At 43.1% G+C, this 24,833-nt stretch overlaps 2 protein-coding genes, 1 long non-coding RNA gene and 1 pseudogene across 3 annotated transcripts in view; 2 read left to right on the top strand and 2 right to left on the bottom strand.

Annotated features, from left to right (window-relative positions):
• Positions 1-24,833, bottom strand: part of GLB1 (galactosidase beta 1) — a 114,059-nt gene that overhangs the window by 81,247 nt on the left and 7,979 nt on the right. The window contains 3 exon segments of the mRNA XM_033212911.1: positions 2,767-2,827; positions 3,357-3,507; positions 6,595-6,764. Of these exon segments, the coding sequence (XP_033068802.1) occupies positions 2,767-2,827; positions 3,357-3,507; positions 6,595-6,764 (382 nt within the window).
• LOC117084318 lies at positions 11,044-11,618 on the top strand (annotated as a pseudogene).
• LOC117084319 (60S ribosomal protein L26) lies at positions 12,160-12,681 on the top strand. The gene has a single exon (XM_033212914.1). It carries the CDS (start codon positions 12,204-12,206, stop codon positions 12,639-12,641), a length of 438 nt encoding a protein of 145 aa, XP_033068805.1. The 5' UTR covers positions 12,160-12,203; the 3' UTR covers positions 12,642-12,681.
• LOC117084321 lies at positions 18,537-21,941 on the bottom strand. Its single transcript, XR_004437402.1, has 2 exons — positions 20,809-21,941; positions 18,537-20,766 (listed from the first exon to the last, which is right to left on the bottom strand). It is a non-coding gene; the product is annotated as an uncharacterized LOC117084321 (long non-coding RNA).

Genomic DNA, 24,833 nt, shown 5'->3' on the forward strand with positions numbered 1-24,833 from the left:
GAGTTTTCTGGCTGGGCACGGTGGCTCAAGCCTGTAACCCCAGCACTTTGAGAGGCCGAGGCAGGCAGATCACCTGAGGTTGGGAGTTCGAGACCAGCCTGACCAACATGAAGAAACCCTGTCTCTACTAAAAATGCAAAATTAGCCTGGCGTGGTGGCGCATGCCTGTAATCCCAGCTACTCGGGAGGCTGAGGCAGGAGAACTGCTTGAATCTGGGAGGCAGAGGTTGTGGTGAGCCAATATGGCGCCATTGCACTCCAGCCTGGGCAACAAGAGTGAAATTCTCTCTCAAAAAAAAAAAAATTATGATTAAAAAAAAATTTTTTTTTAGCTCATCAGCTATCATTAGTGTTAGTGTATTTTATGTGTGGCCCAAGACAATTCTTCTTCCAATGTAGACCAGGGAAGCCAAAAGATTGAACACCCCTGGTTTAACACCATCACACATCTTTTAGTACAAAGAGACACCAATGCAGCCAATGCAGCCTTATTACACCAGGGCTGGCAGCAGAGATCAGGATATATGGGACTCGACAAGTACCTTCTGAAATAAAAGTCTCATACAAGTTGTCCTGCATGTAGTTGTCTCCTCAGCTGAGCTCCTCAGGAGACAAGGACCAGTGTGCCTGTATCTGTCTGCTACAGTTGGAGTGTTTGCCCCTCTGAAACTCACGTTGAAACAGAATCCCCAATGCAGTAGCATTGAGAGGTGGGGCCTTTAAGAGGTGTTGGGTCTTGAGGGCTCAGGCCTCATAAGCAGATCGATCCACTCATGGATTCATAGATTAATAGGTTAATGGATTCATGGGTCATCATGGGAACGGGACTCGTGGCTTTATAAGAAGAGGCAGAGAGATCTGAGCTAGGACACTCAGCCCCCTCACCACGTGATGCCCTGTGCCCCCTCAGGACTCTGCAGAGTCCCCACCGGCAAGAAGGCCCTCACCAGATACAGCCCTTCCACCTTGAACTTCTCGGCCTCCATAACTGTAGGAAATAAATGCTTTTCTTTATAAATGACTCAGCTTCAGGTATTCTGTTACAAGCAACAGAAAATGGACTAAGACGCCATAGGACACAAAGCCTGGAGCACAGAACATATCCAAGCAACGTTTGCTGAACGAAGAAAACAGTCACTGAACAGTGTGTCCTCTTCTCAGTCACAGGAAGACTTATTTTCTGTATCAAATGAAGTTCTAATAAATTATACATTTATATTGTCAAATAGGAATAATAAAAGTACATGCCACATAAAGTTGGCATAAGGATTAAAGGAGTTACTACATATGAAAACACCAATAATATGCTAAGTGTGCAAAACATGAAGGTACTGGAGTAAGACAAAAAAACCACCATTTACACATTGCTCTGTAAAAGTAGACAAAAATAGAAGGCATTGCAGCTACCAAGCAATCCAGTGACACCATCCCAGAAACTGTCATTTTGTTTTTCTTTTCTTTTTTTTTTTTTTTTTTGAGACAGTTTCATTCTTGTTGCCCAGGCTGGAGTGAAATGGCGCAATCTGGGCTCACTGCAACCTCCACTTCCCAGGTTCAAGCAATTCTCCTGCCTCAGCCTCCCAAGTAGCTGGGATTATAGGCATGCACCACCACACCCGGCTAATTTTGTATTTTTAGTAGAGACAGGGTTTCTTCATGTTGGTCAGGCTGGTCTCAAACTCCCGACCTCAGGTGATCTGCCTGCCTTGGCCTCTCAAAGTGTTGGGATTACAGGTGTGAGCCACTGTGCCCCGCCTTATTTCTTTCTTTGAGACAAAGTCCCTCTCTGTTGCCCAGGCTAGAGTGCAGTGGTGCAATCATGGCTCACTGCAGCCCCAACCTCCTAGGCTCAGGCAATCCTTCCACCTCAGCCTGCCGGACTACAGGCACATGCCAGCACACCTGGCTAATTTTTAAATTTTCTTAGAGATAGGGTCTCACTATGTTACCTAGGCTCGTCTCAAACTCCTGGGCTCAAGCAATCCCTCCTCCTTGGCCTCCCAAAGTCCTGGGATCACAGGTGTGAGCCACCGTGCCTGGCTTGTCATTTTGATTAGCTAGGTGCTATTACTGGTTGTGGAATATGCTAAGTAAATAGGAAGAGAAAGCATTGAGGTCAGCTGGTCAACCACAAACAGGGCTCAATGCCAATTCAAAGAATTACCAGTTTATCAGTAAGATCTGGTTAAGTAGTTCAAAGCTTAATTTCCTAGAGGTTTAGTTTGGTGCTATGCACTGGACGGTGATAAACACTCAGACTTTCAGTAAACTTTCAAAAGTATTTGTGCAGAGGTACCCCAAACTTCAAAATATCTCCCCCTTTTGATAAAAATTGTTGAAGCTTTTTTTGTTTGTTTGTTTTGAGACATAGTCTGGCTCTGTCGTCCAGGCTATAGTGCATTAGCGCGATCTCGGCTCACTGCAATATCTGCCTCTAGGGTTCCAGCAATCCTCCTGCCTCAGCCTCCTGAGTAGCTGGGATTCCAGGAGCCCACGACCACGCCTGGCTAATTTTTTGTATTTTTAGTAGAGGCGAGGTTTTGCCATATTGGCTAGACTGGTCTCAAACTCCTGACCTCAGGTAATCCACCCGCCTCAGCCTCCCAAAGTGCTAGGATTACAGGTGTGAGCCACCGCACCTAGCCTGAAGCTGTTTTTTATTTTTTTAATTTAATTTTATTATGATTATACTTTAAGTGCTAGGGTACATGTGCACAATGGCCTGAAGCTTTTATAAATCTTCTCAAGACATCTGTAACAACTTACCTGGGTCGGAAGAGCGGAGAAGAATAGACTCTTTCTCTAGCAGCCAAGCAGGTAATCCTCCCTAGGTCAGGAAAAACAAGCCATTATAATGTCCATTCCGTGAAGGGAGCTCAGAGGAGACAGAAATTACTATTAGCAGTTACGGAAAAGAATAAAAGCTTCAAGGGACAAGAGGTATTTGAGCTGGGCTTTCTGGTTTATAACTTGCAGGGAAATTAGAAATTGGAATGTAGTACAATTAAGATCACTCTGCATGAATGCAACATTTTGAGGACCAAAGCCCTTTCCATAAAGATTGTTCAATTTAGTTTCACAACTACCCTGTGAGGTAGACAGAGAAGATACCATTAACTGCTTCTTACAGATGAGCAAGCTGAGTTATATGAGTGACCACCAAGAGGAGAGCCCATGCCCTGACCCCGGCCTGTTTCTCTCTGCCTGGGCACCTTGGTAAGGTAAAAGACACCTCTGCTGGGTACAGTCCCAGGCCCCATGCTCTCTGGAATGCAGGTCTGCTTTAATGCCCTTTGCCCCAGAGCTGCTGCCTGCCAACTCACACACCAGGCAGAACCCAGTCTAGCCACACTCACCATGTCCCACTCCGCACAGATGTAGGGCCCGGGCCTCAGGATAACCAGCAGTCCCAGCTCGTGAGCCAGCCGAAGAAAATATTCCACATCATGGTCCTCAGAAAACTGGTACTGTCCTGGCCAGGGCTCATGAAAGTTCCAGGGCACATACCTGCCAAGATACACACAGCCCCTTCCTGGATACTTGGCAGAGTCAAGAAGGAAGAGTGGGGAAGGCGCCTCATTAGGACTATTGCTAACACAAGGATAAGAGGAAGAAGGTGCTTTGGAAGAAAAATTATCCAAGGCTGGACACGTGGCTCAGGCCTCTAATCCCAGCACTTTGGGAAGCCACGGTGGGCAGAGCCCAGGAGTTTGACACTAGCCTGGGCAACAGGGTGAAACCCTCTGCAAAAAACAGAAAAAACACAAAAAACACAAAAAAATGAGCCAGGGTGCATGCCTGTGGTCCCAGTTACCCTGGAGGCTTGAGGTGGAGGTTTGCTTAAGCTCGGGAGGTTGAAGCTGCAGTGAGCTGTGATTGTGCCACTGCACTCCAGACTGGATGACAGAGACCCTGTGTCAAAATAAAGAAAAGAAAAGAAAAACTTATCCAGAGTTTGGATATAAGGCAAAACAGTGACTGCATTTCCTTTCCATGTTATAATGGAGGACTGTCCAGTGGGCCCACTGAGGCTTCCTTCATTCTCCAAGGGAAATATTTTGTTTGACTTACTATTTACTATTGATTAAGGGAAGAACTTTGAAGTTACAGATTAATTTGTAGATTATTGCCTGGGAGAGAAACAAATGATGATTGTCATACAGGGAAGACAACTCCAAAGGTAACTCATTCATTGCCTTTTACGATATTAACCAGTTTTATCTCTAAAGATAACTTTATTTGAACATGCCTTTCTTGACTGGCTATAAACCTCCCTTCCTCAAATTCTCCTTTGAATTAGCTTTACCATATAGCTAGTTTCCTTGGTAATAAGTTAAATAAATTTTTCAAAACTTTTATTTTAGGTTCAGAGGTACATGTGCAGGTTTGTTATACAGGTAAATTGCATGTCATGGGGGTTTGGCGTACAGATTATTTAGTCACCCAGGTAATACGCCTAGTACACGATAGGGGTATTCACCCTCCTCCCACCCTCCACCCTCAAGGCCTCGTTGTCTGTTGTCTCCTTCTTTGTGTCCATATGTACTCGAAGTTTAGCTACCACTTATAAGTGAGAACATGTGGTATTTGGTTTTCCATCCCCGTGTTTGCTCAGGGTAATAGCCTCTAGCTGCATCCAGGTTGCTGCAAAGGACATGATCTCATTCTTTTTTGTGATTTTGTAGTATTCCATGGTGTATATGTACCACATTTTCTTTGTCCAGTTAAATAAATTTCTGATATATGTCCATTATATATTTGTTTGTAAGTCATGTTTTTAGCTTTTTATAATTATATTTTGCATAAATAATTGAACTGAGGTGCTCTGTGGAAGGGAAAAGAGCTCAAAAACCAGATCTCCTACGTAAATGTCTAAACTGTTTGTAGAACCATAAACCATAGGACACACAGACCTTCCCATTTGGCAGCCTCTTGGGAGGGGCCTTGTTATGAATTTTTACAGCAGCTCCCCAAGCTAATCAAACTTGGTGGGGACCAAGTTTGATTAAAAGCAACAACAACAGAAAATTCCAGAATTATATCAGCACTAATTCCTATTACATAACAATTATAGCTGGGCACAGTAGCTCACTTCTGTAATCCCCACACTCTGGGAGGCCAAAGCAGTAGGATCGCTTGAGGCCCAGAGTTGAAGACCACCATGGGAAACATAGTGTGACTTCATCTCTAAAAACAAAACAAAACAAAAAAATTAGCTGGTGTGGTAGCAGTGCCTGTAATCCCAACTACTCAGGAGGCTGAAGTGGGAGGATCACCTGAGCCCACTTTAAGGTTTCAGTGAACTATGACTGAGCCACTGCATTCCAGAAGAATGAGAACCAGAAGAATGAACCAGAAGAATGAGTGGGTTCTCCCTCACCATCTATCTTCGGAATCTGCCTCTGGGTTTTCTCACTCTTTATCTTTGAAAAGTTATCAGCAATCCACATCAGCACTGCAAAAGCCAGAGCGGCCAGCCACACCAACTTTCTTCCCTGTTTGTTACTTTGCAATAGCAGAAGAGATGCAGAGAGGTAACTATTGGGATAATTCTATACCCTAAAGTTACACAATTACCCCAGTAGAACCACAAAGCCAAACTGGGTTTCAGAAATCTACCTAAGCACAAGGCTTATTCTGTTACTGGGGCTCAGAAAACAATACCCCAAAGTATGGCACCTCGGCATGCTGAGTCCTTTGAACTAAAGGAGACTAGAAGGCCTTAGGAGCAAATCTTCTTTCTCTGACCTTCTCCTGCTCTTCTGTCTCCCACTCCTTCTTCTCCCCTGAAGCAAGTCAAACCAGAATTCCTCCCAGTGCGGGTCACAGAAATTAGAAGCCCTCTCTCCCAAAGCAAGCCATGAAACCTAGAAAGGTCGCCTTTCCCTTCTCCCTTCTAGACCCTCATTGCAGAGGGGTCCTGCTCCATACCCAGAAGGAAGGAATGCTACCCAGAAAGGCCAAGAAGTATCCGTTGAGGCAGGCCTTGTGGGGTTTCCCGCTTCAGTCTACTACCACTAGGTCAGAACCTTTCAAAGAATCTAAGTGTAAAAAGGTTACCTTGGGTCTTCTTTTCTGAAGACTCTCATGTCAGATAAAACTTACAGATCTGTTATGCTTTTCTCCTGTTAGCCTATCTTTTTGTATGACTACAGCCATACCTGTGCTATAGCTGCCTGCATGCCTTCCCTTCCCTTCAAATACTAGCCAAAGATACGGCCTTGGGCAAATTTCAGTTTCACCAGCTATAAACAGGAACAATAATACCTATCTCAAGGGAATGGAATCATTAGTATAAAGTACCCTGGATCTGGTAAGGCCTCAATCATTGTTACTTCTGTTTGCTTCCCCCATCCTTTACCTTTTTAAGCTATTTATTTAATGATTTCTGATGATTAAAATTGAAGACTGGAAGAAGTAGTTGATTATTTGAAAAAGGGCCAGTCCAGTTCATGACAAGCCCCTCCCAGAACACCACACTGGACTATTTCCCATTTCTGAGCAATCAAATAGCCACCCTGAGAAATACAGTTGTATCCTCTCTCCAGAGTGAGTGTTCAAGCCTAGGTGACAGCCATGTGCCCTCCTACTTACGTCTGGATGGTGTTCAGCCCAGCCATCTTCATCTTCAGCAGCCGGTCCTTCCAGTAGAAGCGGGGGACGCGGGAGTAGTGAATGCTTCCTGAGATGTAGCGAAACGGCTGGCCATCCTTGAGGAAGCGGTCCTGGCTATAGGCGATTTCAAACGCCCTCCGGGTGGCATTCTACAGAGCAAGGATGGGGCCACATGAGAACTTTCACCTTCTGCATTTCAGAAGCGGATCCTTTGACAGTGGCAAGGGACTCTCTGCCTATTTAATTTATATAATGTGCTGATGGACTTAATGCTTATTTTCTGAGCTATCATACAAACCATTGCTAAGCCACGTCCACCAGGGGTACTCAGGTAAGAGAAATTATCAAAGAGGATCCACATGCAGGATTCCATAAGGCTCAGCTTCTAGAGGCCAGCACCGAGCTGACAATCGGTGGCTGAGATGATATTCCACTGCGCTGTTCATGGGGCTGGAGAACACACACACACACACACACACACACACGCCCTTGTTGCTGTGACCTGCCTGAGCACTGGATGCACCTCAACAGTAATGTCACTGGGATAACCAAGACCCATTAAGAAAATTCTAAGTGTAAAATACAGGACAAAAAGCAACGGGTTAAAACTCCAGAGCCCCGACGCCCCATCCTAGGTATTGCGTGAATCCCAGAGTGACCTGGGTAAGTCCCGTCTCTAACCCTACCTCTCTTCATCCATAACTATCCAGGGTATTGGATTAAAAGAACTTTAATGCAATATTTTTCGAATTGTGGGGGGTGACCTGATTTGTGAATAATAAACTCATTTTTGGTGGCAATAAGCACCTTTTAAAAATGAAAGAATTGTCCAGGCATGATAGCTCACGCGTGTAATCCCAGAACTTTGGGAGGCCGAGGCAGGTGGATCACCTGAGGTCAGGAGTTCAAGACCAGCCTGGCCAACATGGTGAAACCCCATCTCCACCAAAAATGCAAAAATTAGCCAGGCATAGTGGTGCATGTCTGTAATCCCAGCTACTTGGGAGGCTGAGACACAAGAATCACTTGAACCCAGGAAGCAGAGGTTGCAGTTAGCTGAGATCACACCAGTGCACTCCAGCCTGGGCGACACAGCAAGACTCTGTCTCAAAAAATAATAATAATAAAATAAATAAAAATCAAAATCAAAGAATAGCAGGCACAGTTGCTTATGCCTGTAATCCTAGCACTTTGGGAGGCCAAGGCTGGAGGATCGCTTGAGCTAAGGAGTTTGAGACCAGCCTAGGCAACTCAGCAAGGCCTCATCTCTACAAAAAAAAAAAAAAAAAAAAAAAAAAAAATCAGGCATGTTGGCACACACCTAGGGTCCCAGCTACTTGGAGGCTGAGGTGAAAGGATTGCTTGAGCCCAGAAGGTTGAGACTGCAGTGAACCCTGTTCATGCCACTGCACTGCAGCCTGGGTGACAGAGCAAGACACTTGTCTCAAAAAAAAAAAAAAAAAAAAAGGCAAGAAAGAAAATAGAGGCCGGGTATGGTGGCTCACGCCTGTAATCCCAGCACTTTAAGAGACTGAGGCGGGTGGATCATGAGGTCAAGGGATCAAGACCATCCTGGCCAACATGGTGAAACCCCGTCTCTACCAAAAATAAAAAAATTAGCTGGGCATGGTGGCACACGCCTATAGTCCCAGCTACTCGGGAGGTTGGGGCAGGAGAATCGCTTGAACTGGGGAGGTGGAGGTTGCAGTGAGCCAAGATCATGCCATTACACTCCAGCCTGGCAACAGAGCGAGACTCCGCCAAGAAAGAAGAAAGAGAGAGAGAGAGAGAGAGAGAGAGAGAAGAGAGAGAGAGAGAGAGAGAGAGAGAAAGAGTGTATTACACATAGTAAAGTATTACTTTATAAAACTTTTGTTATATATACATATGTGGAGTTGCATATGTATGCATGTATATTTGGTTGCAATGTAAGATTTATTTCTATCAAGCAAAATTTTAAGAAACACTGTTTTTGGGTCACTTCAGGAGCTAAAATGCTAGGATTTTGAAAGGCATGACCTCAACGGGTGGTAGGGGTTGGGGTTCCACTTTAAGCCGAGTGGAACACTGCCCTCTGGTGGATAAGGTAGCAACAGGCCACAGGTGCCAATAGAACCTGGGTTTTAAGAAGCCATCTAACTAGTGCTCTCCATTATGGGTCAGATTCCTTGTGCATCTTTAGGCTTTTGAAGGTCACAATACTAGCTTTAGTCACAGTAGCATCATAGCCCATGGTGGCTTTGGGGATTACCCTTGAAGCTGTATTTGGAAGCAGCTGTGGCAGCATGGGTCCTACATCACACATGCCTGAAATCTAACCGGGGAGCTGAAGTTAAACAACTCAGAGAAGAATTCATAGGGGCAAACGGAGAGCTTTACTGTATGTGAATTACATCTCAATAAAGCTAAATAAACACAAACACATAACTAATTTAGGAATCATTTTTAAAAGGGCAAGTCTCAATTTAACATCACGTTATTCTTCTAGTAAATAAGGCTTTAATTTCTGTTCAAAGGAAAAGTCTCCTAAACCTCACAAAAATATAAAAATTATTTCTTACACCAGGTGCCTCAATGGATGCTCTTGGAAACATTCTCATAGTATATACATGGCTAAGTGTCAAATAAGGGTTCCCCACAAGTTTCCTAAGTTCAAAGGTGGCCCATGAGGTGGGAACATGCATCAGACAGGTAGAAAGGAGGTCAAGCAACTTCTGGCAGAATTGGGAAAAGGGTAGAGCTGTTTGAAATCCACCTGAGTGAAAGAGTTCAGAGGAGCAGAAGATAAGGCTGGAAAAAAATGATGGTGGGAGACAATGGAATCTGGCCTTTGTCCCATACATGGTGAGACACTGTCTCTACCCTCCAATGATCTCAAAAGTACGGTCTAAATATCTCCCCACCATTCACTGACAAATATAATATTACCAAGTACCTATTACGTGCTGAGTAATCACAGACAAGAACCACACAGATGTGGCCACACCCCATATGAAGCGTCCATCTAGCCTGGAAGAAAATCTAGGGTTAACACAGTGAGGTCAAGGCGGTACAGTAAGGGTTAGAGCAGAATGCTGCAGCAGAAATAAATGGCAGGGAACCCAGGCATGGCGGGGTGGAGGGGAGGGGCAAGGGCAAGTTTCTCAAAGGAAGAAACACCCCAAACTGTGTTTCTCAATCTTGGCCGCACAGCAAAATCACCTGTGCAAGGTTTTAAAAATAGCAAAGTTCTTTGGGAGGCCGAGGCGGGCAGATCACGAGGTCAGGAGATCGAGACCATCCTGGCTAACATGGTGAAACCCCGTCTCTACTAAAAATACAAAAAAAAAATTTAGCCGGGCATGGTGGAAGGTGCCTGCAGTCCCAGCTACATGGGAGACTGAGGCAGGAGAATGGCATGAACCCGGGAGGCAGAGCTTGCAGTGAGCCAAGATGACGCCACTGCACTCCAGCCTGGGCAACAGTGCGAGACTCTGTCTCAAAAAAAAAAAAAAAGCAAAGTTGACCTCACCCCCAGACATTCAGATTTTAATCGGTCTTGGGAGGAACCCAGACACTGGAATTTCTTAAAGCTGCCTAGATGATGTAATGTGCAGGCAAAATTGAGAACCACTGGCCTGAGCCAAGGCCTAGGATGAAGTGAAGTTAGCCATGGGGGAAGGTGACACAGATGGAGAAAACAGTGTGTGCGAGGCCTGGGAGAGAGAGGGCAGGACTACAGGCCAGGAGCCACACAGCCTCAATACAGATAAAACATGGCAGCTGCTGAGGCGGAGGAGGAGGCCAGGGCCAGATCCAGTGAGCCCTGAAGTCCAGGTTCAAGGGCCCGGACTTTATGCTGAGAGCCATGGAGAACAACTGAAATGACAGAAAGATAGGACCAGATATGTGTTTTCAAATGTTTGGCTTTTTCCTGAATGGGCAAAAAAGGCAGAAGAGATGTGGCTGTGGCCCATGGTGGTGACAATGAGGTGGACAGGAAGCGGAAGGAGGAAATTACAGGACGGTGGCCAGTTAGATGTCAGGCACAGACGCAAACCTGAAGAGGCTCCTACTGTTCTTGGGGAGAAATTTGAGTGTCAAAATGAAGGGGGGAGAGAGAGAGAGACAGAGAAAGAGAGAAAGAGAGAAAGAGAGAAAGAGAGAAAGAGAGAGAGAGAGAGAGAGCATGTGAAAAACTTAAGAGATACATCAATAAAAAAAAATATGACTACGTGTATATTAACACCGATCAGTTCATCGTAATACACAAGGAGGCAAGGAGAAAAAATACATTGGTCACCTTTGGAGACTGCTAGAGTACCAACTCATTACTCTGAAAAGTTATAAATACAGAGAAAGAGCCAAGCAGTTTACTTCCCCTTCACATAAAAGCAGTATTTCAGGGTTACCAAAACATTGACAATGGAAAATTCTCCACTGGATCCCAGTTAATTAAATATAGAAGGGCCCGGACACAATGGCTCATGCCTGTAATCACAGCAATTTGGGAGGCCGAGGCAGGAGAATTGCTAGAGCCCAGGAGTTCAAGACCAGCCTGGGAAACATGGCAAGACCCTGTCTCTACAAAAAAAAAAAAAAAGCTAACAAAATTAGTGTCTCCTTCATCCACCGCTGCCACCTCTTTCTTCTTCCACTCCTGGTGCTGCTTATGTACTCATTCGGTGCAGACTTGGTACCTCTTTTGTGAAGTGGCAGCTGAGACTCCGGCGCTTGCCATGGCAGACAAAAAACCCAAGGAAAGAATCAAGACTGAGAACAATGATCATATTAATTTGAAGGTGGCGGGACAGGAGGGTTCTGTGGTGCAGTTTAGGATTAAGAGGCATACATCACTTAGTAAACTAATGAAAAGCCTATTGTGAATGATAGGGATGGTCAATGAGACAGATCAGATTCCAATTTGACAGGCAACCAATGAAAGAGACACACCGCCTCAGTTGGAAATGGAGGATGAAGATACAACTGATGTGTTCTACCAGCAGACAGGGGGTGTCTACTAAAAAGGGAACCTCCCACTTCATTCCAGAACTCTGTTCTTTACAGACCAAGATGACATTCTCAATTAGAAAACTGCAATTTGGTTCCACCACATCCTGACTACTACAGTATAGTTTTCTCTATTCTTTCATTTCCCCCTTCCCCACTCCTTTATTGTACATAAAGTAACTGGTATATGTGCACAAGTATATTGCTTTTTTTTTTTAACTAAACAGCCAATGGTACGTTTTGACAGATATCAAGTGGAGATGGGATGGGGAAAAATACCGATTCTGTTAAAATACCCCCTTTTCTTCATTAGTGGCATGCTCATTCCGCTCTTATCTGTATATTTCAGTAAGTTATTTGGCTGTTTTAACAACAACAACAAAAAAAAAAACCATAAAAATTTTGCATACTTTGTTCAATTGTAGAATGTTAATGTTTTTCATTTATCATTGTAAAACCAAGAACAATTTTATAACTTCATTGTACATAGCTGTTACATGTTGGACAGTTTGTCTTTAAGTAGGGATAAAATTAGTCTAAAACAAAAGGAACCCTAACTTTTCCCTTTTCCGGCCATCACCGAAGCGGGAGCGGCCAAAATGAAATTTAATCCCTTTGTGACTTCCGACCGAAGCAAGAATCGCAAAAGGCATTTCAATGCACCTTCCCACATTCGCAGGAAGATTATGTCTTCTCCTCTTTCCAAAGAGCTGAGACAGAAGTACAACGTGCGATCTATGCCCATCCGAAAGGATGATGAAGTTCAGGTTGTACGAGGACACTATAAAGGTCAGCAAATTGGCAAAGTAGTCCAGGTTTACAGGAAGAAATACGTTATCTACATTGAACGGGTGCAGCGGGAAAAGGCTAATGGCACAACTGTCCACGTAGGCATTCACCCCAGCAAGGTAGTTATCACTAGGCTAAAACTGGACAAAGACCGCAAAAAGATCCTTGAACGGAAAGCCAAGTCTCGCCAAGTAGGAAAGGAAAAGGGCAAATACAAGGAAGAAACTATTGAGAAGATGCAGGAATAAAGTAATCTTATATAAAAGCTTTGATTAAAACTTGAAACAAGAAAAAAAAAAAAAAAAAAAAAAGGAACCCTAAATAGTTTTTCCTTCAAGTCAAGAAGGTTGTTGTTTAAATTTCTTGTTTAAAATAAATAAACAATTAGCCAGGTGTGGTGGCAGGCACCGGTAGTCTTAGCTACTCAGGAAGCTGAGGCGGGAAGATTGCTCCAGCCTAGGAAGTCAAGGTGATGGTGAGACTTGATGGTGCCACTGCACTTCAGCCAGGTGACAGAGAGGGACCCTGTCTCAAAATAATAATAAATGCAGAAGGAACAAAAGCATCTGAAAAACACCTCTTTCCCAACACTTAATGAAATGGACTTAAGCTATAATCAATAGATGCTAAAACCATTAGAAACACTGATGGAAATTGTGTGAAGGACTCGGCATATTTTTTTGTGCTCCATCTGCTCAATTTCAGCCTCAATAAAAGTGGAATAGCCAGACATCGTGTCTGTCATATTATGACTTAACACGAAGTACAGTCTCACCTAGAAAGTGGTCCTCATTATTGAATGAAAATCACAATTGAACCCAAATCTAACAATACCATAAGGAAGCAATAAGCCAAATCCAAAATGTGGGACATTTTAAAAGTCCAATGATTCAGTTGTTTCAACAAATCAATGGTACTAAAAGAAAGAGGCCGGGCGCGGTGGCTCAAGCCTGTAATCCCAGCACTTTGGGAGGCCGAGACAGGCGGATCACGAGGTCAGGAGATGGAGACTATCCTGGCCTACACGGTGAAACCCCGTCTCTACTAAAAAATACAAAAAACTAGCCGGGCGAGATGGCGGGCGCCTGTAGTCCCAGCTACTCGGGAGGCTGAGGCAGGAGAATGGCGTAAACCCGGGAGGCGGAGCTTGCAGTGAGCCGAGATCGTGCCACTGCACTCCAGCCTGGGGGACAGAGCGAGACTCCGTCCCCCAAAAAATAAATAAATAAATAAATAAATAAATAAAATAAAAGAACGAAAGGGAGTACTATTTAGAAATGAAAGAACTTCAGAGGAATAATGGCCTAATGATTGCATTAGATCATTATATGTGATATGGTATGTGTAATAAGGTATGATACAACATTTGTAATATGACATGATACGATATTCATTAGGTCAGCGTGAACCTGGTTTGGATCCTAATTCTTTTATTTTTATTACTTTTTATTTATTATTATAATTTTTAAAGTTTTTTTGGATATAAGGTCTTGCTCCGTCACCCAGGCTGGAGTGCAATGGCTCAATCACATCTCGTTGCAGTCTTGAACTCCTGGGTTCAAGTGATTCTCCTGCCTCAGCAAATTATGGCATATGTATATGATGGACTACTACTCAGCAATAAAAAAGAACAACTACTGGTATTTGTAATAATGTACACAAATCTCAAAAATGTTGAGAGAAAGAAGCCTTACACAATTGGGTTCATACTGCATGAACCTATTGATATGAAGTCCTGGGAAAGGCGAATCTAGTCCATGGTGGGAGAAAATATCGGAATAGTTAACTCTGGGAGAGTGGAGGCAGGTATTGCCTGGGAAGGGACGTGAGGGAACTTTCTGGGGTAATGGTAATGTTCTATAGCTAGATAAGGGTTGTGGATTATGCAGGTGCAGGCATTTGTTAAAACTCATCAAATGGTATGTTTAAGATACGTGCATTTCATTGCATGTAAATTTTATCTTGGGGTTAAAAGGGGCTATTAACAAACACTGACTGCTAGTTAATGATATGCCTGCTGAAGTGTTTATTTTAGGAAGAGGAGGGCACTGATATCTGCAACTTATTTTGAAATGCATCCAAAAAATAAGATGAATTGATAGGTGGAGGGATGGACTGATAGTAATATGTTAACGGTATAATGTTTCAACTCTCTCTGAAAATTTTTCCTAGCAAAATGTTGACACAAATAAAAATGCAGACTGACAAAATGAATTATGGTTTATACTGTATGTGTATTGTACATGCATGTTTGTATATATACAAATACACATACATGATCAAACGTATACAGCTCTGGAGAGTATGCAGCCCTTGCCATTGTGAAATGGTCTCCGATGGATATAGGGTGAAGGCAGAGGAGGAGAGTTTTTTGTTTTTGAGACAGGGTCTTTCTTGCTCAGTTGCTCTGGCTGGAATGCAGCAGCATGATCATGGCTCACTGCAGCCTTGACCTCCTGGGCTCAAGTGATCCTTCCACCTCAGTCCCCAAGTAGCTGGGACCACAGGGTCGTGCCACCATGCTCAGCTAATAATTTTCAAATTTTCTTTAGAGACAGGATCTCACTATGTTGCCCAGGCTGGTCTCCAACTGCTAGCCTCAAGCAATCCTCCCACCTCACGATCCCAAAGTTGTGGGATTACAGGCATGAGCCACCGTGCCCAGCCTGAAAGGTGTTTTTTGGGGTTTTTTTTTTTTTGAGATGGAGTTTCACTCTTGTGGCCCAGGCTGGAGTGCAATGGCGCAGTCTCGGCTCACTGCAACCTCCGCCTCCCCGGTTCAAGCGGTTCTCCTGTCCCAGCCTCCTGCCCCCACGGCCTGGCTAATTTTTGTACTTTTAGTAGAGACGGGGTTTCACCACGTTGGCCAGGCTGGTCTCGAGCTCCTGACCTCAGGTGATCCGCCCGCCTTGGCCTCCCAAAGTGCTGGGATTACAGACGTGAGCCACCACACCTGGCTTTGAAAAGGGTTTTAAAAACATGCCTACATCAGCTGTAGCTCTGTGAATGGTCTTGTGCAAGCTCAGTATGCTTTGTGCTGATTGTCTCAACTCACACTCAGATCTCAAGTCTTTTTGCCTTCCTGCCCCAACACTGGGGGAACGGGTTCAGCCCAGAAGTCCAGGGGCACTGGGTAGTCCATGCCCCTGGGGGCAACCTTCAGCCAATGAGTCACAAAGAGGGTGGAGAACTGCATTCTCTTGTCTTTTAAGCAAATAATTCTGGAGACACTTTGTGTACTTTTCAGGAAGTCTCAGAAGAATCATGTCCCGGTTCCCAGAGTGATAACCCCGATATGCATTCTGACCCAAGCTGTCCCTTCTTTCCACCTGTCCCTCGCTCCTATGCTCTTGGATCACTTCTCAAACCACCTGCACCCAATGTTCTGCTTCTAGAGGGACCCAAAGTATGACAATTGGTAACAGGAGTGGCCTCAAGAGCAGATCATCAGGATGTGAGTCTGCACCTTGTTGTCTCATGAATGTCAAATAACAAGAACCCTATAGCTGGTGTTAAGGGGCGTGGTAATGCCTCAAAGACAAATACCAAGTCCCTCAACTATGCGGGACCAGGAAGAGGCATGGAGAGAAGGGGAGCAGTCGGTATCTACACTGGCTCCACCCCTGGAGCGGGGCAGAGGTGGGGGTTACTGGTCATTGAAAAGAGTGTGAGGTTAGCTGGCTTTTATTAAGTGATTTGGAAGCTTTAAAGACAATGACTGTTTGATGGGCTCAGGTGAGCCATCCACTCAGGGCATCCTATGAATGTCAGAGGCTTCTGTGGCAGTGTTTAAAGAGACTCACATCTCCGGCCAGAAAAGTAAGACCTAACCATGGGGGTCACTGAGAATGGATCTTGAGGGGGAAAATCCCAGGCCAGATATGGGGAAGTTACTGGTAGGGCGTATTCTCCCATGACCCATATTCTATTGGTAAGAGCCCAGTCTCTATGCTGTTGGGAGGATCCTTGGAACCTAGACATGACACTGGTTAACAGGAAATGAGGTGAGGATGCCAGGACTGCATCCTGAGAAAGGTATGGAATGGCTCAAGAGGTGGGAATGTAAAAAGGATGACCAGAGACCCCACTACCTGGCTCTATTCCCCAGGAGAGCCCAGAGAACTCTCCCTTCAGGAAGGAAGGCACTGGTGAGGAGGGCCCTGGCATGCCTGGGAAGCCCATCCTCTGCAGGCAAGAATGACGGGGGATGCTGCCATGGCAAGGGACGCTCTAGTGTCACTGGGGATGATGAGGTTCTGGCATAACCAACGTGGGACCGCTTAACCACCAGCAGCAGGAAGGCACAATTACCACAACGACCAGCAAGGTCACAGTGGCAACCAGGGTGTGCTGACCTGGGGACCAGGAGTGACCTTACCCAGTGGCTCATAAGCCACACATTTCTGTGGGGTGAGATGGCCAGGCAATCGGCAAGAGTACTGCTTGACATATTTAAAAACTTGTGAGCAAAAGGCTGATGTCAACAACTGCATGGAAAATTGAGATTCCTACATCCAATTCCCAGCTTTGAGCCAGTTCTCCAACATACAGTCAACAAAATTTGACTGAAGGAAAGGTTGGATGGATCCCCTTGAGGAAGGTCCCTATAACACCACCCCAAGTCCACACAGTGAATATTCCTCCAGTCCTTCCCAACAAGATTCAGGGCAACAGGCACCCCAAGGCCACCCCCTTCTGAGGACTGTTGGATACAGTGTGAACTGACATGGTAGCACCAGGGAACCTGAAATGCCATCACTCTCCCTTATCACTCTTAGGCAGGCCAGAGATAAAGGGAGCCTTGGCCCCAGTCCTTTTCACAGAGAGTCCAACCAATCAGAGGATCCGTCACACAGTTATTTCCCTGGCTCTGAGCTGAAAGTGGGATGGTTTTACATAATGGCCTGCAGAACCCTCATCATGAGTAGGAGCCACCATGGATCAAGGGGAGCTCCGGAACTGCCCACTCCCCACTCTCACTCAAGATAAATCTGAAGCAAGACCACAATCCTCTGGGAATTGTAGCTATGCGTGCCCCCTCCACAAAGACTTAAAGATCATTTCCATCATGTTCATTCAAATCGCCTGTGAGCCTCTGCCAGAAAAAACAGATCATGGTACATGACGGTGGCCACTTAATTAACTGAGTAGTAGCTCCAACAGCAGCTACCACATGGGTGTGGGATTACCACTGGGACAGAACGACACGGCCTCTGATATTTGGTTTGCAATTAATGTTCTAATCTTTTCAAATCCTACTGATAAAAAGGATTGAAAACAGTTTGTGAGTGGGCAGGACAGCAGTCTATTCTCCCTCTTGCCTGGGGCTGTGTCCACTGCCCTGCTGTATCACACGAGACCTGGACTGTCTGTGCATTCATGGACTGTCGTGGTCTGAGAGATGAACACCACCACGTTATTTGAACCAGGTGAGCAGGGGACATGTCTCTGAAACAAAAACCTAGAAAAGCCACAGAGAGGGGATGAGATGAACAGCTGCAGAAGCAGTATCAGTTAAAAGACAGCTCATCATTGTTGACTGTCACAACCAAAGTAAACAGGGACAGTCCACTTCATGGACCCAAGGTGACCCCTCTCAAAAGTTACGGACCTAAGAAGATCCCATCTAAAGAGCCAGCTTCCTTTGAGCTTCCTCTGAGCTGTGGCACCACTGACAGAAGGCGATCAAAAAAAGTGGCAAAGGCCAGGTGTGGTGGCTCACGTCTGTAATCCCAGAACTTTGAGAGGCTGAGGCAGGTGGATCACCTGAGGTCGGGAGTTCGAGACCGGCAAAACCTCATCTATACTAAAAATACAAAAATTAGCTGGGTATGGTGGCCCATGCCTATAATCCCAGCTACTTGGAGACTGAGGCAGGAGAATCCCTTGAACCTGGGAGGCAGAGGTTGCAGGGAGCCGAGATCACACCACTGCACTCCAGCCTGGGCAACAAGAGCAAAACTCCGTCTCAAAAAAAAAAAAAAAAGTGGAAATAGGAGGAAGAAAGAAGGAAAGGAGGAGGAAAAAGGAGAGAGAGAGAGAGAAAACTGCCTTCAGAGTGTATTCCCCCCAAATGCAAATAATGCAAGATTTGACCTGAGTGCAAATTCTATCCTTCTAAATGAATTGGCGCAGGAATGCAATACTGAAGACACATACTTTTATTTCATACTTGCAGAAGTGTGGAAGCATCAGTATTTAGTGCATGAGGTCACAGAAAACTTACAAAAAGCAATTCTGAACAAACCAAAATTCGTAACTTCTTAAGGCCCCCCATTAAAGCATCGAATACCGGAGGGAAAAAACCCAGCAGTACAAACAAAACACCAAATACATATCAGGAACCTAATACTGGCCAATGTAATTTTTAAAAAGTTATTTATTCAGGTTAGATTATTTCAGTAATAAATAAGCATCTCTTTTAAAACAAAAATTAAACACAACAAAATATTGACATCATCAGGTAATGTGAACACCCTCCAAGTTCCCTAATCCCCGGGACTAAAAATAATTATATTTGTATTACTTGTGCACATTCCTTGACTAAAGAAATAAAAGAAGCCCAGTGACATCGCAGATTCTGGGTCATGCTGATTATGTGAAGATGATCTGTCTTCAGGTCCCTCAGTGTAACTCTGGTAAGCACCTACTCAGCAGATCTTAATCCCCAGCACCCTACACACCCCTACAACTCACCCTAGAGACTCAAGGGCCTGGGGGATTCCTGACAAGAGCTGTTCAGCTCCAAGATGGCAGAGACCCAGTCCTCTTAGCCTGCAAGCACCCTGGGGCTGAGAGAACATGGACAGAGGCAAGGGGAGAGGGAAGGGGCTGGAAGGCTATTTGCATACCACGGACTTCTCAGACCCCTCAGTTCATAAAACATAGAGAAAGAGAAGAAATGTTTCAGGTGACTATGGGTCAAACTCTGATTATGTCAGAGCTAAGAGCCTTCCAAACAACACATGTCATGGAAGCACCATTCCATCCGATAGGCTAGAGAAGGAAAACAGGTGCAAGCAATGGTGATAATCTATATGGAGATAGAGGAATCTGTGGATAATCTGCTCTAGCTTATGCTTTCAATTTTTATTAACTTTATTTTTTCATGCCGGTCTTGTGCCAAAAACATTTTTGTTCAGCATTCCAAAAGACTGGATAAAGAAGGCAAATCATAGTGGAAGAGGAGGAGAAGTGAGCACAGCTTTGGACTGATTCCCAATCCTCACGGACTCTGGACATGCACAGATTTAAAATATGTGCCCCCTCATCTCAGAGAAAAGGTAAATGCACAGTTTAAAAAAATAAAAATTAAATTTAAAAATATATAATTTCTTTAAAATTAAAAACATACAGACCTAACTTTCCACACTACATTGACCATATTTGGCCTAAGGATAAAAATACAGCTTAAACTGCATTCAGGGAAAAAACAAAAGCAAACTGCATTCAGTAGACGTCATCTTAATAACCACATTGACATTACTACTTTGGTTCTGTTATATATGTAGTAAGATAAAAAAACTAAGTAACTACATTAGGTTATTAAGAACCAAATTTTTCAGTATAAAAGAGAAACAGGCTGGGTGCAGTGGCTCATGCCTGTAATCCTAGCACTTTGGGAGGCTGAAGTGGTCGGATGGCTTGACCCCAGAAGTTCCAGCCTGGGCAACAAAATGAGATCCCATCTCTATAAAAAATAAATAAAAGTTAGCTGGGTATGGTGGCACATGCCTGTGGTCCCACCTACTTGGGAGGCTGAGGTGGGAGGATTGCTTGAGCCCAGAATAGTTGAGGCTGCAGTGAGTAGTGATGGTACCGCTGCAGCCCAATCAGAGTGACAGAGCAAGACTCTGTTTCAAAAGAAAAAGAGAGAGAGAAACAAACATAAAATCAAACAAAATTAAGAACCCCATAATCAGGAGATACAGGAAAATCTCTGTACCTTCCCCTCAGTTTTGCTATAAGGCTAAAACTACTCTAAAAAATATAGTTCATTAAAAAGCAATAAAATCCATAATCTCTCATTTGAATTGGAGATACTAGTACACATTTATGATTTGTTTTTTTCTCCCTAAAAAAGTATTGCATTTCCTAGCAATACCCACAGACACAGTTTGGAAATGATATCAGCAGGCAGCAATCTAATCTAAGCAATCTAACCCATAGAGTGCCAAAATTGTGGTCTGCAAACATTTCCCACTAAAAGTAACCAGAACTGCTTCGTCAAGAAATTAGTTAATCCAAGTCTGTGGCATAAGATGTACAAAACAGCGCTAGAACTATTAAAAACAAAAAACAAAAAACTACTGGGGTCTCATCAAAACAACAAGATGACAGGGCTCCAACCAGCTCAAGCGCAGTGGTTCACACCTGTAATCCCAGCATTTTGGGAGGCTGATTACAGGTTCACACCAGTAATCCCAGCATTTCGGGAGGCTGAGGACTGCTTGAGGCCAGAAGTTTGAGACCAGCCTGGGCAACACAGAGAGACTCTGTCTCTACCAAAAAAAGAAAAAAAAAAAAAAAGAGCCAGGTGTGGTGGTGCGTGCCTGTAGTCCTAGCTACTTGGAGGCCAAAGTGAGTGCATCACTTGAGCCCGGGAAATTGAGAGTGCAGTGAGTTCTAGTCACACCACTGCACTCCAGACTGAACAACAGAGCAAGACTATGACTGTAAAAAGTAAAAAATGAAAAATGAAAAGGTCCCAACTGGCTAAAGATGGGCTATTTTGAGTATTAAAAGATGTAACGCTTTGATGAACTAAAAAGCATCAGACATATAAAATATCTAAATATCTAAATTCCTAACAATATTTTCACCCACTCTGAAGAAAAGCTTATTGGTCATTCTTGGAGGCTGCTGTCGTATCAGCTCATTATGCTATAAACTAAGGAATCAAGTGAAAGAATCTAGTATCTGTCTTGCCTTTGTTATAGGCTTTTTCAGAGTAACCACACAATTGTTGAGGAGAGTTCTTTGTAAAGGATCCATAGCTAGTAAATGCAGGGAAAAAAAAGGATAGAATTTTACGAATCATCATTTTGCAAACTTTAGTGAAATAATGACATTAGACAACAATCACCAATGACTGCTGAAACATTAAATGGAAAGATAATGAGGAATTTTCTAGTGGAGCGATCACGCTGACAACACCTGGGCCGACAGGTCAATCTTAGCATCACTGAAGATGCAATGGTCTTCCTACCCAAAAAGGGAAAAGGTTGAACCTGAATCTATCCAGCCTCTAGCTCTAACCTTTAGAGAGCTTTAGCTCTACGAACTCACAGAAAATATGAACATGTTAAATGACACCAAAATCCAAAATGCATAAAATTTTAAGACATACGACCCAGATAACTTGAACAAATAAATGGTATAAACTAAGGAAAAGGGGATGTTATAGACTCAAGGAAACTGAAGAAACACACCACAGGCAAAATATAGACCTATTTTTCGCCTGTTTCAAACAAAATAACTATAAAAAGACAATTCCATAAGAAGAAGAAGGAAAAAAAAAAAATCCAAAGCTAGCAAAAGACAATAAAAGATTAGAGCAGAAATAAACAAAAGAGAATAGAAAGATAGTAGGAAAAAAAAAACAAGTTGGTTTTTCAAAAAAAAAATCAAGAAAATTGAGAAACTTAACTAGATTTTAAAAAAGAATATATAAATAAATCGGAAATAAAGAGAGGGCATAATAACTGATGCCACAGAAATAAAGGATTGTAAGAGAATAGCATGAACAACTGTACGCCAACGAATTGGATAACCTAGGAGATATGGATAAATTTCTAGACACACCCAGCCCACCAAGACTGAATCATGAAGAAACAGAAAATCCGTACAGACCAATAGCTATTAAAAACATTGAATCAATAATCAAAAACCTCAAAGAGGCTGGGCATGGTGTCTCCCGTCTGTAATCCCAGCACTTTGGGAGGCCGAGACAGCCAGATCATTTGAGGTAGGAGTTTGAGACCAGCCTGGCCAACATGGTGAAAACCCGTCTCTACTAAAAATACAAAAATTAGCCGGGCGTGGTGGCACGTGCCTGTGGTCCTAGCCACTTGGGAGGCTGAGGAAGGAGAATCGCTTGAACCTGGGAGGCGGAGGTTGCAGTGAGCCAAGATCATGCCTCTGCACTCCAGCATGGGTGACAGAGCAAGACTACGTGTCAGCACATGTGCGCGCGCGCGCGCGCGCGCACACACACACACCCCCACACACCTCAAAGAAAAACCTAGAACCAGATGGCTTCACTGGAGAATTCTACCAAACATTTAAAGAAGAATTAATACCAATCCTCCTGAAACTCTTACAAAAGTTGAAGAGAAGGAACATTTCCAGATTTATTCTATGAGACCAATATTATCCTAATACCAAAGCCAGACAAATACATTACAAGAAAACTACAGTACGATAATATTCCTGGTGAATATTGATGTAAAAATCCTCAACAAAATACTAGCAAACTGAATTCAACAATGCATTAAAAGGATTATATACTATGATCAAGTGGGATTTATTCCTAAAATGCAAGAATGGTTTAACATATAAAGATCCATCAATGTAATACACCAAATTAACAGAATAAAGGGCAAAAACCACATGATAATCTAAATTGAGGCAGAGAAAGCATGACAAGATTCAACACCCTTTCATGATTTAAAAAAACCCAACAATTCAACAAATGCAAAATAGAAGAAAACTACCTCCACATCGTAAAGTCCACATGTGAAAAGCCCATAGCTAACATCATACTCAATAGTGAAAGACTGCAAGCTTTTCCTCTAAGATCAGGAACAAGACAAGATGTCTGCTTTTGCCACGTCTACTCAAATAATTTTGGAAGTCCTAGTCAGAGCAACTAGAAATAAAAGGCATTCAAATTAGAAAGGAGATGTAAAATGATCTGTTTGCAGATGACATAATCTTAGATGAAGGAAACCCTAAAGATTACACACACACACACACACACATACACACACACACACACACAAAACTGTTAGAACTAATAAATGAATTCAGCAAAATTGCAGGATACAAAAGCAACACACCAAAATCAGCTGTATCTCTATACACTAAAAATGAACAATCCTAAATGGAATTTTTAAAAAGTCCATTTAAAAAAGCATCAAAAAGAATAAAATACTTAGAAATAGGCCTAACTAAAGTGAAAGACTACACTGAACACTACAAAACACTGTTAAAAGAAATTAAAGAAGACACAAACAAATGGAAAAAACATCCTATGTTCATGGAGTGGAAGATTCATATTGTTAAGATGTTCATACTACCCAAAGTGATTTACAGATTCAACACAATCCCTATAAAAATCCCAATAGCATTTCTTGTAGAAATAGAAAAATTTATCCTCAAATTCATACAGAATCTAAACAGACACCAAATAGACAAAACAGTCTTGAAAAAGACTGTTGAAAGACTCATACCTCCTGATTTCAAAACAAAGCTATAGTAATCAAAATACATGGTAATGGCATAAAGACAGAGAAATAGAGCAATGAAAGAGAATAGAACATCCAGAAATAAACCCTTGTGTATATGGTCAAATGATTTTCAACAAAGATGTCAAGACCTCTTGATGAGAAATTCTTCAGAAAACAGTGCTGGGAAATCTGGATATTCACATGCAAGAGAATGAAGTTGGACCCTTATCTTACACCATACACAAAAATTAATTCAATATGGGTTAAAGACCTAAACATAAGACCCAAAACTATAACACTCCTAGAAGAAAACATGGGAAAAAAAGCTACATGATATTGAACTTGGCAATGATTTTTTGGATATGATGCCAAAAGCACAAACATAAAAGTGAAAATAGAGAAATGGGCCTACATCAGACTTTAAAACTCTGTGCATCAAAGGTCACAATGAGTGAAAAGGCAATGTACAGAACTGAAGAAAATATCTGCAAATTACATATCTGATAAGGGGTTAATACCCAGAATACATAAAGAACTCCTACATCTCCACAACAATAAATTAAATAACCTGATTTAAAGATAGGCAAAGGACTTGAATAGACATTTCTCCGAAGAAGGTATACAAGTGGCCAACAAGCCCATGAAAACATGCTCAACATGGATAAACAAAATGTGGCATAAAAATACAACAGAATATTACTGTGGTCCAGCCTTAAAAAGAACAGAAATCCAGTCACGTGCCACAACCTTAAGGTCATTATACTAACTGAAACAAGCCCGCCACAAAAAGACAAAAACTGCATGATTTCACTTCTATGAGGTATCTAAAGTAGTCAAAGCCATAGAAACAGAAAATAGAATTGTGGTCACCAGGGGCTGGAGGAAGGGGGAAATGGAGCCTTGTTGCTCAATGGGTATAGAGTTGCAAGATGAAAAAGTTCTACAGATCAATTAGATCAATTTCACAACAACGTGAATATACTTAACACT

This window comes from Trachypithecus francoisi, unplaced genomic scaffold, assembly GCF_009764315.1.
Source record: "Trachypithecus francoisi isolate TF-2019V2 unplaced genomic scaffold, Tfra_2.0 Lachesis_group0, whole genome shotgun sequence".
Lineage (NCBI taxonomy): Eukaryota > Metazoa > Chordata > Mammalia > Primates > Cercopithecidae > Trachypithecus > Trachypithecus francoisi.

Excerpts from the sequence above, each read along its gene's own strand:
- LOC117084319 (XM_033212914.1), top strand. The coding sequence starts at position 12,204 with ATGAAATTTAATCCCTTTGTGACTTCCGACCGAAGCAAGAATCGCAAA.